This window comes from Phyllostomus discolor, chromosome 9 (genome assembly GCF_004126475.2).
Source record: "Phyllostomus discolor isolate MPI-MPIP mPhyDis1 chromosome 9, mPhyDis1.pri.v3, whole genome shotgun sequence".
NCBI classification, from domain to species: Eukaryota; Metazoa; Chordata; class Mammalia; order Chiroptera; family Phyllostomidae; genus Phyllostomus; species Phyllostomus discolor.
The window spans coordinates 43,013,732-43,032,147 of NC_040911.2; the positions used below are offsets into that span (position 1 = coordinate 43,013,732).

An 18,416-nucleotide genomic window follows, 5' to 3' on the forward strand; every position below is an offset into this window, starting at 1 on the left:
CTTCCTGTGGAGTGCTTCAAAAAGATTCAGTCAGGGTGCGTATTAAACACAACCAGAAATGAACATTTATTGTTCTATTCTTGCCTTCCATTAAAAAAATAAAGAAAAAAATTTTAATTGAGACTAATACTCACGTTATATTTTATTTGAAGTTAATATCTATAAAATATAAGAATTAATAAAATATAAAATATTAATATTAATTTGATAAAATCAGGCTGCCTTGGAAGATACACTTATTGCATGTTTAAGAGATGATCCATTTATTGTTGCCAGCTTGCTAGGGATAAGAAGGAAGTGAGGCATCCTCCTGACAGACATGAGCTAAGTGTTCTTATTAAAGAAAAGTAATTAATAAAGTGAAACCACAGACCGTAGCATTTTAAGCCCTAGTATACTTTTCTCAAGCACCACTGATACGAAATAATTAAAAGGCCACAAAGATAGTTGCATATTATTTTTATTTTTATATTTTACCTAATTTGCATATACCTGTATATCTATATCTATTCTCTTATAATAATTGTCAGGACAGGTGACCTAACTGGAATTCTAAAGTTGAATGATCAGAGTAGCATTAAGATAAAAAGCAAAGGCTCTTAGGAAAATTAATTGAACTCCATAAAAAATTTGCAAAATAAAGAGAACTTTTTTATGATTGAACTTCATAATATTTTTGCAAAAGGGAGAACTTTTCTACAATTTTGCTATGAAAGTAAACTGTAAAGTAAATAATACCTTGTTAAGCTATTGCACAATTTTACAAAATTTTCTCTCAAAGACAAATACTGTATAATCTCACTTACATGTGGAATCTAAAAATAAGGGAACAAACAAACAAAAACACCCTAATACCACCTCCTCCCCTGACCAAAAAAACTGAACTTAGTGATACAGAGAACAGCTGTGGTTTCCACAGGCTAGGCGGGGATGGGTGGAGGGTTGAACAAAGTAGGTGAAAGTGGTCAAAAAATATAAATTTCCAGTTATAAAATAAATAAGTCAGGCAATGTATAGCATGGTGACTATAGTTAATAACACTATATTGTAAAACTAAATAAAATATATTAAAAGGTACAAATACATTTTCATGGGTTGTTCTAAAAGAATGGTACAGAGCTGCCAGTAAAAATATAAATATTCTTATATATGATAAAATAAACTCATTTTTGTTTCTCTTTTCAATTACATCCTAATCTAAACTTCTAACAAATTGATTTTAACCTTATTTTAAAATTAATTTATTCTATTTACTCATTTATTTCTATTGAATGAATTTGACTGGTACATTGCATAGGTTTAAGGTGCACAGCATGTTACTTGGATACACTTGTATATTATAATACAGTTGCTAATGTAGCAGTGTTTATCACATTATATAACTATACTACAGTATTATTGTCTATGTGATAGGGGAATTCAAGAGTTAAAGATTTTAGCCTTAGTTGATAGACTTAAATGATTAATGCATATGGAAAGCTGTTATTCCAGGACCTGGAATGCATGACCACAGCGACCCCAGTAGGTCCACAAGCAGTTCAACTGTGGGCCCCCACAGGGTCGGAGCACAAAGCCAAGTAGACAGTATCTGAGCCATTGTGTCCCAGGTGATGCAGATAAAAATTATGGATCAACAGATAAAGAAGGATGAGGAAAACTGCCATTGGACTACAACTCTTATCCAATTAACTTTTTTCCAAACTCCTTACTTACTCTTTCTTCTCCTTATAAAAAGGTTGGGTTGAAATGAAAAGTTAAGATGGTTTTGCAGGGTACATAAACCTGCCCCCTCCCGCTGTCTTTTCAGATTTCTGGCATCTGAATAAAGTGCCCATAAAGGGCCAATCCTTATCTCTACTTATTGGTTCTGGGAGTGACACGCAGCACAGATGCTGACTTTTCTGGTTTCATGTGTTCTTCATACTGTACATTAGATCTCTATGGCTTACTTACTACTCATTACAAGTTTTTATCTTTAAACACTGTCACTCTTATACCCCCTTCCCCTCACCTGGTAACCACCACATTACTCTCTATTTGTAATAATTTACTTTTTTTAGAGTCCACATATGAGTGATATCATACAGAACTTGTCTTTCTCTGTCTGACCTATATTCCTTACAGTAATGTGCTAAAGGGCCATCCACATTGTTGCATATGAGAGAATATCCTCCTTTCCCATGACTGAATATTGTTCCATTGTGTATATGTAATGCTTCTTTTGTATCCATTCATCCACTGATGGGCATTTGGGTGGAGTCCATACCTTGGCTATTGGAAATAATGCTGTGATAGACATGGGAATGTATGTATCTTATCAAAATCCTGTTTTGTTTTGTTTTTTGTTTTTTGTTTTTTTTTTCATCTCCCTCCTCCTCCCACCCTCATGACACATTTTTGAAAACATTGAGTCACCTCTGGTATTTTTTGTGAAGTCCATGCCCTTACCTCTAGGATTTACAGTCAAAAACAGCCAGTATCTGATTCCTTGGTCTGGGGCCTTCTTTAAATTCTGTTTTCATTTCCTTTGGGTATATACCCAAGAGTGGAATTGCCAGATATATGGTAGATACATTTTTAATTTTTTGAGGAATCTCCATATTGCTTTCCCTAGTGGTTGGACCAATTTACATTCCCACCAACAATATAAAAGAATTAAACCTCATTTTAGGTAAATTCTCTTTAAACACTCTTAGTAGCAATTATCCTGTTTAGCCAAGGACTTCTTCCACTCCTAGGCCCTGTGCCTTGCCTGGCAGGTTCTCCTCTGTGTCTGTATGTGCAGCTGGGGCAGTTCCCCAAGTAATGTCCTGCACAGTTATTGGCTCTTCTCCATTTCTTGGGCATAAATACTTATTAGAACTCTTCTCAAATATTGGCATATAATAGCTTCACATACAATTCTCATGATTCATTCATTTTAAGCCTTCATTGTGTGCTGCCCTCTCTAACATAATACAATTACAATATACTTGTAAGAGACTTGAGAGAAAGAACTAGCCAATATCTTATGTTGTTTTTTAACCCCTGACCCCATCCTTTGACCTGCACCCAGAGTAGTGCTAGCCAAGCGTGTAGCAGCATGTGAGCGCTCTCTGTCCTCAGCCCTCTAGCCATTGGAAAGTAGTTTAACTTCTCCTCCTCTCAGCCATCTACCCTCACTGATGTTCCTGCCCTACTGCAGAATGACAAGACATAGAGAGAAGAAAAGCCATTATTAGAGCAAGGGAGGCAAAGAGGTTTCCTGAAAAGTGTCTTACAGGAAATCTACAACTTTCGGAACATCTCTCTTCATAAAGGGATCATGCTTTGGGGTCTGTGGAGCCTTAGAAATCTATAGATGACCCTCAGGGGTCCACAAATCCCCTGGACTTTCTGGCAAAGTTCTGTGTGATACACATTTTTCTGTGGAGATTGTTTACAGTTTATATTGTTTTAAAGAGTTCAGGACACAGTAAAATTTAATCTCTGCTCTTTAAAAGAAAGCTTCAGAAAGTGGTATGAGGGAATAATGCTGATCCAAGAGTCTTACCTTTTCCACAAAGTACAGAATGCCCTCATGGCCACGCTGTCTAGGGGGCTTCCAGCTTAGCACCACATAACTCTGGGTGGCCTCAGTGATGGAGAGGTCTGTGGGAGGTCCAGGAACAATGCCCTCTGAAAAACAACAAGGAAAAGTAAGGAGCACGCACTCTGGGAGACCCAGGATACTCAGGGTCACAGATGGTTCCCTATTCCTGGAGGAAGACTTAATTGCTGCTTCATAGAATAAAGAAGTACCTTATCTCTAAAATTCTTCCTGAAAGCCATTCATTCATTTTACTTTCTTTGTTGACAATTTTAATTTCTCCAGTAGTCCTGAAAACCAGTTGCAATGACACAACTTATTTTTTATATCTCTTCAAAAAGGATTGGAATCATAGTTTGTTAATGCAATTTATTTATTAATTGATTGATTAAAATTTTTACAGTTTTAAAAATTATAGTTGACACACAGTATTATATTAGTTTCAGGTGTACATCATAGTGCTCAGACACTTATATAAGTTATGAGGTGTTTCCCTGATAAGTCTAGTACTCACCTGACTCTATACATAATTATTATAATATAGGGTGGGTCAAACATAGGTCCACAGCTGTGAGTACATGAAAGACAGAGTTTATCCTTGTACTAATATTTATTAACTATTGTATTTTTATATAAACAACTGTAAAACTATTTTGCTCCACCCTATATTATTGACAATATTCCCTTTGTTGTACTGTACACGCCCATGACATTTTGTAACTGCTAATTTGTACTTCTGAGTACCTTCACCTTTTCACCCAGTGTCCCAACCCTCCTCCCATCTGGCACCCATCAGTTTGTTCTCTGTATCTATGAGTTCATTTCTACTTTGTTTGTTTATTTATTTTACTTTTTAGATTCCCATATAAGTAAAATACATAATATTTGTTTTTCTCTTAGCATAATACACTCTAGGTCCATCTATGTTGTCACAAATGGTAAGATTACCAGATTGTATAAAAAGCAAGATCCAGCTCTATGATGCCTATAAGAAACGTGACTTAAATATGAACACACACATAGGTTAAAAGAATGAAAATCATATGTCATGCTAAAACCAGTCAAAAGAAGTCTGGAAAGGTTATATTAATAACAAAGTAGATTTCCAAGGCAGGGGGAACATTACTATAGATAAAGGGAGTCACTTTATAACAATAAAGTGGTCAGTCCATAAGAAAACATAACAATAAATATGTTTATGCATCTAATAACAGAACATCACAATACGTGAAGCACAACCATATAGAACTACCAGAAAAATGATAAATAAATCATTCAGTTGGAGATTTCATCACTATCAATAATTGATAGAACAAACAGAGAGAAAATCACTAAGGATATAAAAGATTCAATTGAAATTTCAGCAGGTTTTTGTAGAAATGTATAAGCTGGTTTCACATTTTCCATGAAGATATAAAGAGTTAGAATAGCCAAAACAACTTTGGGTATGGGGAAGATTAGAGGATTTGTATTACCTGATTTCAAAACTATGAAGCTTAAAAAAAATAAATACAGCACTTATAAAAGCTACATAAAAGAGAAAATAAAATTTACCAATAGAGACTGCAGAAATAGATCTACAAATATGCAATCAATCTCTACATTAGTAGGGAAAGGCCAATTAAAACCACTATGCTCCCACTACGAAATACCACTGTGGTATAAAACAGCACTGTACACCACTAGAATGACTAAAAGTAAAAAGACTGATCTTGCCAAGTACTGGTGACAATGTGGAGCAACTGGGGAATTCTCATAGAAAGACTACTGATGAGAATATAAAGTGGCACAACCATTTTGGAAAATAGTTGACTGTTTTCTTTTAAAATTAAACATAAACCTACTGTATGACATATCCATTCAACTCATAGGTATTTATCTAAGAGAAGTGAAAACATGTGACCACATAAACATTTCATAAGGATTTTTATAGAAACTTTCAGTGATGGATGGATAAATCAAAATGAAATGATACATGCATCAACATGGATAAATCTCAAAATAATTATGCTGCATGAAGGAAACCAGACAAAAAATGAATATGATTCCACTTATCTAAAATTGTGGACAATGCAGACTATAGTGAGAGGAAGCAGGTTTGTGATGGCCTGGAGATTACAAAAGGATCTGGGGAAATTTTAAGGGCAGTGGATATTTTCACTATTTTGATCATGGTGATGGTTTCATAGGTGAACACAGCTATAAAATTTATCAAGCTGTATATTTTACAGACATGCAGTTTACTATATGTCAAATATACCTCCCTGAAGCTTTTTAGGAAAAGTGATTCTCTGACAATATATTACTTTATGATCTTTAGCTATTCCAGAATGTTCTTCCCAAAACATTGTAACATGCACTGCACCATTGATAACAAAAGCTAACCCGCATAACGAAACATTGGCAATATTATCTGAGGAAACCGTAGCTTTTACCTCCAGGTTCCTCTTCAGTGACAATGATCTGTCCAGTCCAGGGTGCTGAAGGGCGACCTGAGCAAAGATAAATATAAAAATCACAAACATTCACAAATGCAGTTTCAACCACACTGATAAAGTGGCCAGATTGGTCACAAATGGATTTGCTACTTAGCTGACTTATGTAATTTGCTAAAGAATCTTACTGAACATGTACATGGAATTGTGTCTTCAAAGAATTCACAATCTGCTGGAGCCTAGAAGCTGACTGAACTGAGCTGACATTTCTAGAATTGTACTTACACAAGTGAGGTAAACAACCTGTGCTCATTCACTGTTCCATGTGGCTCTCCTGAAACATGTAGGCTCTTTCGTTCCTGCTTAAGGGATAACTGTATTTGGGAGAAACCTTTCTGGAACAATTATAAGCCCAGAAGCTATTTATGAAGATGAAAGAGGAGAGGGGCGCTGACCCTGCGGTAAAGCTCAAAGAAGGCAATTTCTTCCCATTACATTCGAAAGTGTTGTCTACAAAGAAAACCAGTTTAAATACTGAGTAGGGAAAATGGATGAGACGGGCAGCATAAACTTAAAAAAGAAACTCATTCCTGTGATCCTGCAGGCATCAGAAATAGAGAATGATTCAGTTCCTGCTTTGGTCAAGGGACTTTTCACCACACTTTGTGAAAAAACAGAAAGGTAATAAACAAGATAACTTATTTGCAATTCAAACAAATCTCATTTTCATTGGAATTTGTAGAAAAAGAATAAATGAATGTATGAGATGGGATTAGAAAAGAGAGATGGGAGTCAGATGTTTGGTGCAAAGTGATTGGAGAGCTATCAAGTAGCATGACTAGAAAAGGTCTCCAGAGAAAAAGTGGCTTATTTACTTAGATTTTTATGATGCCACTACATATACTTACAGTAAAAAATAGCACAGCAAATATGGCATAGACCAGCAGTCCTCATCTAGGGTGAGTTTTCCTGCTCCCAAGGACACTTGGATATCTAGAGACAATTTTCATCGTCACAAGGTGGGGAAGCTATGCTATGGGCCTTTAGGAAGTGGAGGACAGGGATGCTGCTAACACCCCATGATGCACGGGATAGCCCCCCTAATATAGAATTATCTGGCCTAAAATGTCAACAGGGCCAAGGTTAAGAAATCTGGTATAGAGTAAAATGTTAATTTCCAACAATTCTTTTAATGTCATTTCATGATCCTTTTTATTGAGGGTGCCATATGGTTTCTCATGAAACAAATGCAGAGCATAATTCATGTACTATGGTTTTGACATTGATACTTGGAGGCTAAATATATGAATAGATTATTTTTGACTGTTTATATGGAAACTCAAGTATAGATCAGATATAATGTTGTAAATGTGTTTTTGCTTTGATGTAAAGAAACTCACTGTACTGTGTGATATTAATATTCCAAATTCAAACTTAAAAAATTTACCTTACAGTTTAAAACTATGAACCAGAAAGAAAAGTATATTTGGAATGTGCTAATAAAATGGATAAAAATGTTCTCCAGGTTCTTGGTTTTCATATTTCACTTCAAACACAATGCCTGGACTCAGTTTTAAAAAGCAAACCTGTCTGAATCAAATAGAAATAAATAAAATAAAATAAAATGCTTAGTAAATAGATGAGTCAAAAAACAAATGCTTTTTCTGTTCTCATTCCCCCCTCCCCTAGGATTTTCTGATCAATAGATTATTTCTTATTCTCTTCTCCCTCTAGAGGAAGAGGGAGTAATAACTGCAATGAGATCTAGTATAGTTATATAAAAAAGGTTCAGCAAGATCCTGGAAAATGAAAATGCTTACTTTTAAGTCTAGCTTTCTCATCTGGGTCCAGAGCAGCCACAGGCTCAGAAACACGAGATGGTAGACCTATTCCAGTTTTATTTACAGCTCGGACTCGGAATATATAAGAACGACCTTCTATCAATCCAGTGACTGGGAAACGAGCAAACTTCACAGGTGTGTCATTGCATTGAGACCAGCTATCTGTGCCCACCTCACATCTAAGGGAAAGAGAGTGGTCAGTAAGAATATTAAAAGAAGTATGGCTAAATTAATAGTTCCAAAGGTGTAAACCCACCCAATTGCTTCAGATTTTTCTACAAAATATCTAGCTCAAGCACGATTCAATAGTTATTTAACTGCAGGTAACAGTTCCATTCAACTGTATGTGTCTTCTCTAACAAGAAAAGAAGCTCAGCTTCTTCTTAAACACATATATGTCCTTTGACCTTACTGAAAGCACACAGTGAAGGGGCCTCGTGCACTAAGCACAGGAGTTTTGTGGGGGAAAACAGAAGCAGGTGGGTATGTACAATCTTTATATTGAACAGGCTAAGGGGGAAGATTGCTCAAGCATCCACTTAGCTGATGTCTTCAGTTCCATCCACCATTAGTGGCTCCTTTTGGCATTGTCTTTTAAAAATGGACCTGTTGAGAAAGCTAACACCTTAAAAGATACTTATCTGCACTGTGGTTTGGAGAGAGTTCACTTGATGGTCACTGCATGCTTTGTGGTGGGAGGGTGAGGAGGGTGCTGTAATGCATTTGTTTCTTAACAGGAGAGATTGAGGAGATGCAATAAAATTCCCAGGCCTGGCAGGGGAAGTCTAAGCACTTGAAACTGCATATTTCTAATTGGGTGCTTTTCCAGTCATCAGTGGCTGGGGATAGAGTGCCCACATCCCAGGAGACAGAGATGAGGGTTCATATCACGTTAGGACACTAATCGACAGGGCTTTAGAGGCTCAGCGTGTGATTGAAGTATACAGTATATAGTAACTTATCATTTTTTATGAGTATAGTACTGCACTTTTAGTTTATATCACTTCCCCAACACAGTTCTATGTCCTAAATGTATAGTTTCCAAATGCTGCTCACGAAGGAGGGGGTTGCCGATGGCAGTGCAAAGGTGGTGGGAGTGTGTGTGTGTAGAGGTTATCTTTATCTCTTTACCCTCACCCTTCCATTCTTTGAGATAAGATAAGATATTTTCCTCAACTTTGTGTAAAATGCTATCAAATATGGCTTCAATCCTTGCTTTCCATCCACTCTCCTAACTCTTCCTTTGTAGAAATTATGGAGCAGCTTATAAATGGGGTGTGGGAGGCTAGGACAGTTCTTCAAACTGCCCTGCCTCCTCCCTCTGTGAAGATACTGTCATGGTGGCCCAGGGATCCTACAGCATGCTTCCTGACCCTCATGTGGGCAGAAAGAAAGGTGGAGAGCAACTGCTCTGGAGCCATCTGCAGTGTGGTGGAGCAGAAAGAACACCAATTTTCAGCCAGGCTGATCTTTGAATTCTAGTTCTGCTAGAATTACTCTGTGTGACCCTGTGTTTCCTTGTTAGCATGTGCCCTTGGGTCAACCACTCATTTCCCACTTGTAATAACAGTACCTACCTTTCAAAAGATGGTTATGGGTTAATGGTCAATATATGAGAAGTGTTTAGAACAGTGCCATTCACATGGCAAATGATTATTAAATATTAGTCACAATGTGGTTATTTTCATTTTGACTAAGTCAAGAGAAAAACAAAATGTACTCATTGTTCCTTGTTTTTCACTGATCAAACGTTGCAAATTCCTTAGAAATTTGTGACAGACAATAAGGCAGAAATTGTAAGGATGAAAAATAACTTATATAAAACTTTATGTTCATCATTACTAAAAGATAAAATAATGTAGAAGCATTTAGTATACAACTAAATAGTATATAATTTATTTTAAATATTTCTCCAGGTGGTATTGAGCCCAATAGACATATATTTATATAATGCTATAAATATTAGATTTAATATACCTTGATACAACACCACTGTACCATACCAGTCAAATTATATATTCCTAGAAGCTTCTACAATCAGATTTTATTACTCAAAAAATAGAAAGAATTGGAGCAACTATTTGAATAGAAACTAAGTCAGACCATAATGTATTTAGGTTGATAATGTAAAATTTTCATTTACACCGTCTAAAATCAGTGGATAATTAATGTGTAAGACTCAATTACCATAAATTGTATAGTCTCTAAGTTTCAGAGAATGTAAATACTAAGAGCCTGTCACTAGATAGAACATTATTTAATCCTATTAATATTGATATTTGTTGTTTCTTTTTCTAACTTGAAATCACTTCCTGAAATGTAAATAAGATTTTGTTAGTATTTTTAAAGTATTGCTATTATTTTTTTAATCATCACCCAAGGCTATGTTTATGGATATGAGAGAGAAGTGTTGATGGGTTGCCTCCCATATACACCCAGACAGGGGATACAACCCACAACCTAAGTATGTGCCCTGACCAGGGATTGAACCCACAGCCTTTTGATGTATGAGATGATGCTCCTGCCAAAAGAGTAACCTGGCCAAGATTAAAGAATTATTCTTCATTTAATATTCTTAAATTGCTGACATACTAGGAATATGGGCATTAAATAGGTTGAATACCAGTTATTTCCAAAGTGGTCTCTATTAGGTCTAGAAATTCATAGTTTTCTTGCCAAATTAGTGACTTGTGCTTTTGGAATTTAGGTATATCTATATTTCTCTCTCTCTCTCTCTCTCTCTCTCTCTCTCTATATATATATATATATATATATATATATATATACACACACACACACACATTTATATATATGGCAGAGAGAGAGAGAGACAGAAAGAGACAGAGGAGGGAGAGAAGACCAGGAAAGAAAATGTTTCACCTATAAATGGTAGAGAAATCAAGCATGCATCTCTATGGCCACATCACTCTAACTGAAGTTTGACTAAGTACTAACTTATCAATAAAATATCCCAGAATAGGACTCCCTCCATCCACAGCTGGCTGTTTCCAAGAGATGATGATATAATCTTTGTTGGCATCCAAGCCCACCACATCCAAGGGAGAGGCAGGGGCTCCTTCAATCTCTGCATCAGCATCTGTGGAGATACGAAAAGATCCCATTAGCCCTCTCAGATATGCTCCGTCAGCCCCCAGGCTGCACTCTTAGTGCACACATTTCTTAGCCTGCCACCACAGTGGCTACATCTTTGGCCTTAGTAGCCCAAGCTTCAGTCTTGTAATTTGCTTACCCGCATAACAATATGTGCTTTTCACCATCAGTACAAAGAACACTATGTTAGAAAGGGCTCTGAAAATAACCCATGACCTTTGCCTCATGGCCCTTGCTTGCCCAAATGTTCTAAAAGAAAATAAATATGTAGCTGTTGAGGATTGTTATCAGAAAAGTCTAAAGTAAGTTGTGCCAGAAAGTCTGTTCTTAAGATATTTATTGTGTAATGTTACTCAGAAAGTATGAATGGCTCCAAAGGGGAACAAATAGCCCCTCTGTCACCTTCTGGATGCATCCCCAAAGAATAAGAACATGAAGCTTTGCCCATCCCTACACAGGGTGCTACCATTTTGGAAGAGAATAGAAAACATTCATTTTAATCAAATGTTTGTTCCCAAACTAAAGATACTTGTGAAAGGAACTCTGACGCAATACCCACATCTGAGCTTGGCTTATCTGAGTTTAGTAAAAGTCCAGGATTATACAAGAAACAGAGGACAGTGAGTATTTATGAAATGGGATCCTGTGACAGTGGGGTCCCCTCAGTGGTGTGTCTTGGGCACAGCTAAATTAGTGAATCAGGGTTGTTTTTAGGAGAGTAAAGAGAATGAAAATAATCAGTAGCCTTTTAAGTGAGAATGATCAAGAAAGGAGGCAGAATCCCTGAGGGAGGGAGTTCACATTTGCCAATTTCTTGTGACATCTGGCCAACCCTTTCAGAACGAATTAGTAGGAGAGGAGGCTGACACATGTAGGAGCCACTTACCCAAGGGAAACCACTCTTGTTGACTGAATAAACACTTTCTTTTTCTATCAGCTACACTTGTGTAAGTCTCATGAGTTACTAAAGCATGTGATAACACAGCAGAAATATTTGTCTGCTTCTGAATTTAATAGGTTCACATTACCTGTGAATAGCTCCAGTCACTTTGGTTTTGAACACTCTGTTTCTTGCCCCATGAAACCTGCAGGAAAGTGCCTTTAGGCAAATGCCTCCTACATAACTGCTGTAGCAGAACATAACTAACTGGTACCTAAAACTTCATGTAGAATGTCTGCGTGCCACACAACAGGGAGTGAGCATTTTGGTAGGGAGAAATGTCTTTTCTTTCAGACTCTGAGAGCACTGGATGAGGGAGAGGGCCTGCTGGCTGAGAGCACTGGATGAGAGAGAAGCAGAGCAGAGGAAAAATAAAGGTAAATGTGCTGAGGTTAACAGGGGTCAGGTACTGCTGGAAAGCCACTCAACTGCTAAGGGGACAGCTGGCAGCCTTGAGCCATGTCCTCTTCCAAAAGGCCCATAATATTAACCACCAGCAACCCCCAAATTGATAGAATGGAATTCAGTTCACTGAATGTCCATTGTATTTAATAGCTGGGCAGCTGTAGGCATTTAGGGAGCCACTTTTCAACATTTTTATAAAATTACTTATGCCATTTGTGGGGTGGGCTTGACAGTCTTTCAAAAACAGCTTCTGTTTAGCAGCTGCTGGAAGCCAAATCCAAATGCTGTGTTATGTTACTTCACACTTGTGCTCTTGGCTCCTAGCAGCTGCTGTGGATGGTCTGGACCACAGCGCCCAGTCAGTCAGCGTCAGTCCTTTCCTTAGCCTCTGTCCTTCTGCCTCCCAACCCTCCAAATAGCCAAACTTTTTGTAGGTTTGATTAATTAGGTCAAAGATTGTTCTGATACTCTTTGTATTTGACCTCTGACACTGGATATTAATAACATTTTTTCAAAATTTAAGTAATTCTAATGTTTATTTGTATTATAAAAGCACTGCATGCTGGTAAAATACATGATAATAAAAAAACCTTAAAAATCTCTTTTAAATTTTATAACTCAGAGGTTACTACTACTACTAAGATATTGGCCAATTATTTTTAGATTTTTTTCTATATTTATAACTCAAAAGTGACTATTTGAAATAAGAATGGAATGGGACTATACCGTTTCATGTAAAATGATTTTCTTTTTTCTTTTTAAATATATTTTATTGATTATGCTATTATAGTTGTCCCATTTTTTCTCCCCTTTATTCCCCTCTGCCCTTCACACCCTCTCCCACCCACATTCCTTCCTCCTTAGTTCATGTCCATGGGTTGTACATATAAGCTTTTTGGCTTCTACTTTTGCTATAATATTCTTAACCTCTCCCTGTCTATTTTTCTACCTACCATTTATGGTACTTATTCCCTGTACCTTTTCCCCCATTCCTCACACCCCCTTCCCTGCTGATAACCCTCCATGTGATCTCCATTTCTGTGCTGTTCTAGTTCCTGTTCCTGTTCTAGTTGTTTGCTTAGTTGTTCCTGCTCATGTTGTTTTTGCCTTTGGTTTCTAGGTTCAGTTGTTGATGGTTGTGAGTTTGTTGTCATTTTACTGTTCATATTTTTTATCTTCTTTTTCTTAGATAAGCCTCTTTTACATTTCATATAATAATGGCTTGGTGGTGATGAACTCCTTTAACTTGACTTATCTGGGAAGCACTTTCTCTGCCCTTCCATTCTGAATGAAAGCTTTGCTGGATAGAGTAATCTTGGATGTAGGTCCTTGTCTTTCATGACTTGGAATACTTCTTTCCTGTTCTTTTTTGCCTGCAAGGTTTCTTTTGAGAAATCAGCTGATAGCCTTATGGGAACTCCTTGGTTGGTAACTGTGTCCTTTTCTCTTGCAGCTTTTCAGATTCTCTTCTTCTCTTTAATCTTGGGTAATGTAATTTTGGTGTGCCTTGGTGTGTGCTTTGTTCAGTCCAACTTCCTTGGGACTCTCTGAGCTTCCTGGACTTCCTGGAAGTCTATTTCCTTTGCCAGATTGGGGAAGTTCTCCTTCATTATGTTTTTAAATAAGTTTTTCATTTCTTGCTCTTCCTCTTCTCCTTCTGGTACCCCTATGATTCAGATGTTGAAATGTTTAAAGTTGTCCTGCAGGTTCCTAAGCCTCTCCTCATTTTTTGAATTGTTTCTTCCTTCTGTTCTGGTCGAATGTTTATTTCTTCCTTCTTCTCCAAACTGTTGATTTGAGTCATGGTTTCCTTCCTGTCACTGTTGGCTCCCTGTATATTTTCCTTTATTTCATGTTTCATAGCCTTCACTTTTTCCTCTATTTTGCAACCATACTCAACCAATTCTGTGAGCATCCTGATTATCAGTGTTTTGAACTGTGTATCTGATAGGTTGGGTATCTCTTCATTGCTTAGTTATATTTTTTCTGGAGCTTTGATCTGTTCATTCCTTTGGGCTGTTTATTTTTTCCTCAGTGCACCTGTTACATAGTAAGGGGTGGAGCCTTAGGTACTCACCAGGGCAGGGCAACCCAAGTTGCTATGTTGTGGTACTGTCCATGGGGGAGGGGTCCAAGAAGAAACAATGCCATTTGTTTGGCTCTCCACCAACTTTCAGTCACTTCCCCTGCTACCGACAAGCAAATTGGGCCCTTCTGGTGCTGATTGCCAGGTGAGTGGGTTTGTGTACATTCTAGGGCCCTATGGATCTTTCCAACGAACTTTCCTGTGAGGCTGGGAGCTTCTCCCACCGCCTCAACCCCCACAGGTTTTTTTCAATCAGAGGTTTTGAGGCTTTATTCCCTGTACTAGAACTTTGGGTTGCACTGTCTGTCTTGCTCCCAAGTTGTTCCTCCCGGCTCATCCCCATGCAAATATGGGACCACCCACTCCACAAACTGCCACCTTGCCACAAGTCCTCTCCACCCAGGCTGCCAGTCTCTGGCCCTCCGACTTGTCTGGATGAATGTTTCTTCTTTAACTCCTTGGTTGTCAGACTTCCATATAGTTCTATTTTCTGGCAGTTCTGGTTATTGCTTGTTTTTAAATTTGTTGTTGTCCTTTTGGTTGTGTGAGGAGGCACAGTATATCTACCTGTGCCTCCATCTTGGCCAGAAGTCTAAACTGACTTTTCTTGATATACTTCTATATCAATAAATGTAATTATGAATGGGGGGAAGAAGGGAGGGTTGGGTGGGTGGGCTGGAATGGGAGTAAGTGGGAGAAAACTGTATTTGAACAATGATTAAAATAAAATTTAAAAAAATAAATAAAATAAATGTAATTATGGATCATTAGTTTTAATTGGTGTATGGTATTCCTTTGGTTATACGGAGCTATTGATTATACTTTATTTTACAACTGCCATTGGTGAATATCTATATTTCTTCCAGATGTTTCCCAACATCCCATACAATCTTTTTTCAGTTTGTCCACTCAAGTCCCTAAAACTAGAATTATTGTAAATTTGCTTGCAATACATGGTTGGCAAAACACCCTGAGACAAGTTGAATAATAGGAGTGCTGGTCCCTCCACTCCTTTATCTCAGAGAATTTTTAAAAATCTTTTAAATCTCTTTAATACAATCTATTAATACATTATATTATTGTAATTTAAATTACTTTGATTACTAGTGAAAACTTTTTCATATATTTATTTGCCATTAATAATTCTTTTTTTCATGACATTTTTATCCTGGTCTTTATCATGTTCTTATCTCTTCCCTCACCATCTCTCTCTCTGGGAGATAGTGAGGAAAGAATACAGGGGTGACACAAAGCAGGTTTACAGTTGTTCAGATGGAAAATAGTACAATAATTAATAAATAAATAAGAATAAATTCTGTTTCATGAATTCACAACTGCACACCTACTTTTGCCACCCTGCATATAAGAAGTCCAGAAGACTATGTAATAAAATGATAACACTGGATATCTCTGGATGGTAAACTTATAGATGGCTTTTCTTTTTCTTTTTTGCTTATTTATATTCCTTCCCCCCCCAAAAAACACATTGTCTATGTACTTATAAAATCCTGGACAAATGAGTACAGCTTTGGAATGTGGAGTACAGACATATGGTGCTGTATATACTTATCAGTCTGGTTCAGGAGTTATTTTTTAAGTAGCAAAAATACCAGAGCTCTAAAAAAATGCATTGAAATGGCCTCACACAGCTCACTACAAAGTTTTAAAAAACACAGAAAATGTCATTTAAAACACACTGGCAGTTTCTTAAAGGGTTAATCATAAATTTAACTCATGATGAGAAATTCCACTTATAAGCATCTATCTACCCAAGAGACATGAAAACCTAGACCCATGAATATCAGTGCACATTTTCATAGCCTTATTCATAATAGGTCAAGAGTGGAAATCATTCATTCAGGGGTGTCAAACTCATTTTCATCAGGGACCACATCAACTTCACAGTTGCCTTCAAAGGGCTGAAATAATTTTAGGACTGTATAAATGTAACTACTCTTTAACTGTTAAGGAGTTGAAATTACATTCAGAAGGCAACCACGAGGCTGATGTGGTCCGCAGGGACCACATTAACTGGTGAATGAATGGATAGACACAGTGAGGTATATCCATTCCATACAATACTAGTCAACAATAAAAAGGAACAAATCACTAACATGATGAACCTCCAAATATATGCTCCAGGAAAGAAGATAGATATAAAAGGTCACATGCTATACCCAGAAATGCCCAGAAAAGAACAGCCTACAGAGAAAGAAAGCAGATTAGTGACTGACTAGGGCCAGGCTGGGGATGAGTGGGGCATGGGCAAGAGAAATCTCTTCAGTGATAGAAATGTTCTAAAGCTGGATTGTGGATAATGATTATACAACTCCATAAATATTCTAGAAAGCATTGCATACTTAACATGGTTAAATCTTATAGTATGTAAATTATACCTCAATGAAGATTTTTTAAAAGAATCTAAAATACATCATTAAAAAAAACTTAATATGGGAATTTTTTTTCTAAAAGATGGTAAATTCCCAATGCAATTGCTGAAATTGTCTTTTCAATTTTGCCTTTCCCATTTACCTTTTCATTTCTCTCATATCAACATCTGGTAAATTTTATAATCTTCCATTTCCTTGTTTTATGGATTTGAAAACTGGCTGAAATATAAATTTAAATTTTAAGACCTTTCCCCTGGCTACAGTTAGTTGTCTGAAGACTGGCTTAAACCTGACAGAGAACCACAATTCTGAGCGTGGGCATTGAGAAATGTTGTTGAGGAAACTCTGGACTATGTCAGAGTGCCCGAAAAGTCCAGAAAGAAGTCACCAAGGCATAACTAAGGATTTTGGAATCACCAAGGATACCCTCTGGTTAAGGTAAGATAATTGAGAACAGAGACAGAGGCTTTGCTTATTCAATTCTCATCTAATAGGTTCATCTAGATGGTTTGGCTAAAGAATCTTGCTGATAACTTCCTGTGTGTCTGTTTTCACTGAAATTACTCAGAAGGCTAGCTTCTTTCTTTCTCCTGATGGTTTCTAATTTTTCCCATAATGGTTTCATGTAGAGAAAACTCTAACACATATTTTAATTTGGTATAGATATTCACATATCTTTGCCAGTTGCTGGTCAGCGGCAGAATTCAATGATCATTTATTCTTATTCAGTACTGGTGTTGCATAGACTGATTGCTAAGTGTTCTCATTATCCATTCTTCCTCCTTCCTTTTAATACTTGAACTGCTGAGCTTTAGCAGGGAACATGGCTGCCCAACCAGAAACTAGACACCCTAGGTTCCCCCACTGTGAGATGTGTGCATGTGGCTAAGTGTTCACATGGGAAGTGATGTGTGCATGTCTGCATCTTCCCCTCTACTTCCTTTCTCTCTGTTTTCCATAGTCCACAATGGGAACATAGATAGAGCCACAGGGTGCAATGTAACAGTGTCGATGGGATCTGAGACTCAATAACCACATTGAACATAACCATCTGGACCACTCCCTTGGATTAGCAAGTCTAAAAAATTAGCAAGTCTACCTGTACTGTTTATATTTTTATTTTCTGTTTATTAGGATTTTTGGACTTCTAACAAACCTTTCTGGCTGGAGAAAGATTGCTCCCTCCCCTTTCCCCTGTCAACTAGCCAAATCTTGGAGATAGCAAAGGGCTCAGCCTGGCATGTCTTTGATATACAAACTAACAACCAGAGCCCTATCTCCTAGATCTGATCCATGTACTCCAGGCAGAAATATGCTTCTGGCTTAACCATCCTAGGGCAAGGTACCAGACAACTAGACACCACTACAGTTTAGAGTCTACCAAAATTATTCACACTAGGCAATCCTAAACTGCCTTGCTCTGTCTTGCCTTTCCCACAGAAACTGCTGTAAAGGCCATGGGTCATGCTCTCCCCTAACCCCTGCCCCTTTTGCCCTGAACCAACCAATGCTGGTACTTCCTCACGTGGCCCTGAATGGTAGGCTGCCCCTCATCTCTCAAGAATTTGTGAGTATAAAACACCTTTTTCCTGAGCTTCTCCTCTCACTCCTGCTGTGTTGACCATCACATAAAAGAGCAC

General features: G+C 37.4%; 1 protein-coding gene across 4 annotated transcripts in view; it reads right to left on the minus strand.

Annotated features, from left to right (window-relative positions):
• The window catches only part of MYOM1 (myomesin 1), a 142,026-nt gene that overhangs the window by 72,733 nt on the left and 50,877 nt on the right, over nt 1-18,416 (minus strand). For all 4 annotated transcript variants that reach the window (XM_028524763.2, XM_036009254.1, XM_036009255.1 and 1 more), the window contains 4 exons: nt 10,800-10,941; nt 7,824-8,023; nt 6,004-6,060; nt 3,533-3,657 (listed from right to left, as the gene is read on the minus strand). In XM_028524763.2, coding sequence (XP_028380564.2) covers nt 3,533-3,657; nt 6,004-6,060; nt 7,824-8,023; nt 10,800-10,941 — 524 coding nt within the window. The remainder of the gene's footprint in view (nt 1-3,532; nt 3,658-6,003; nt 6,061-7,823; nt 8,024-10,799; nt 10,942-18,416) is intronic.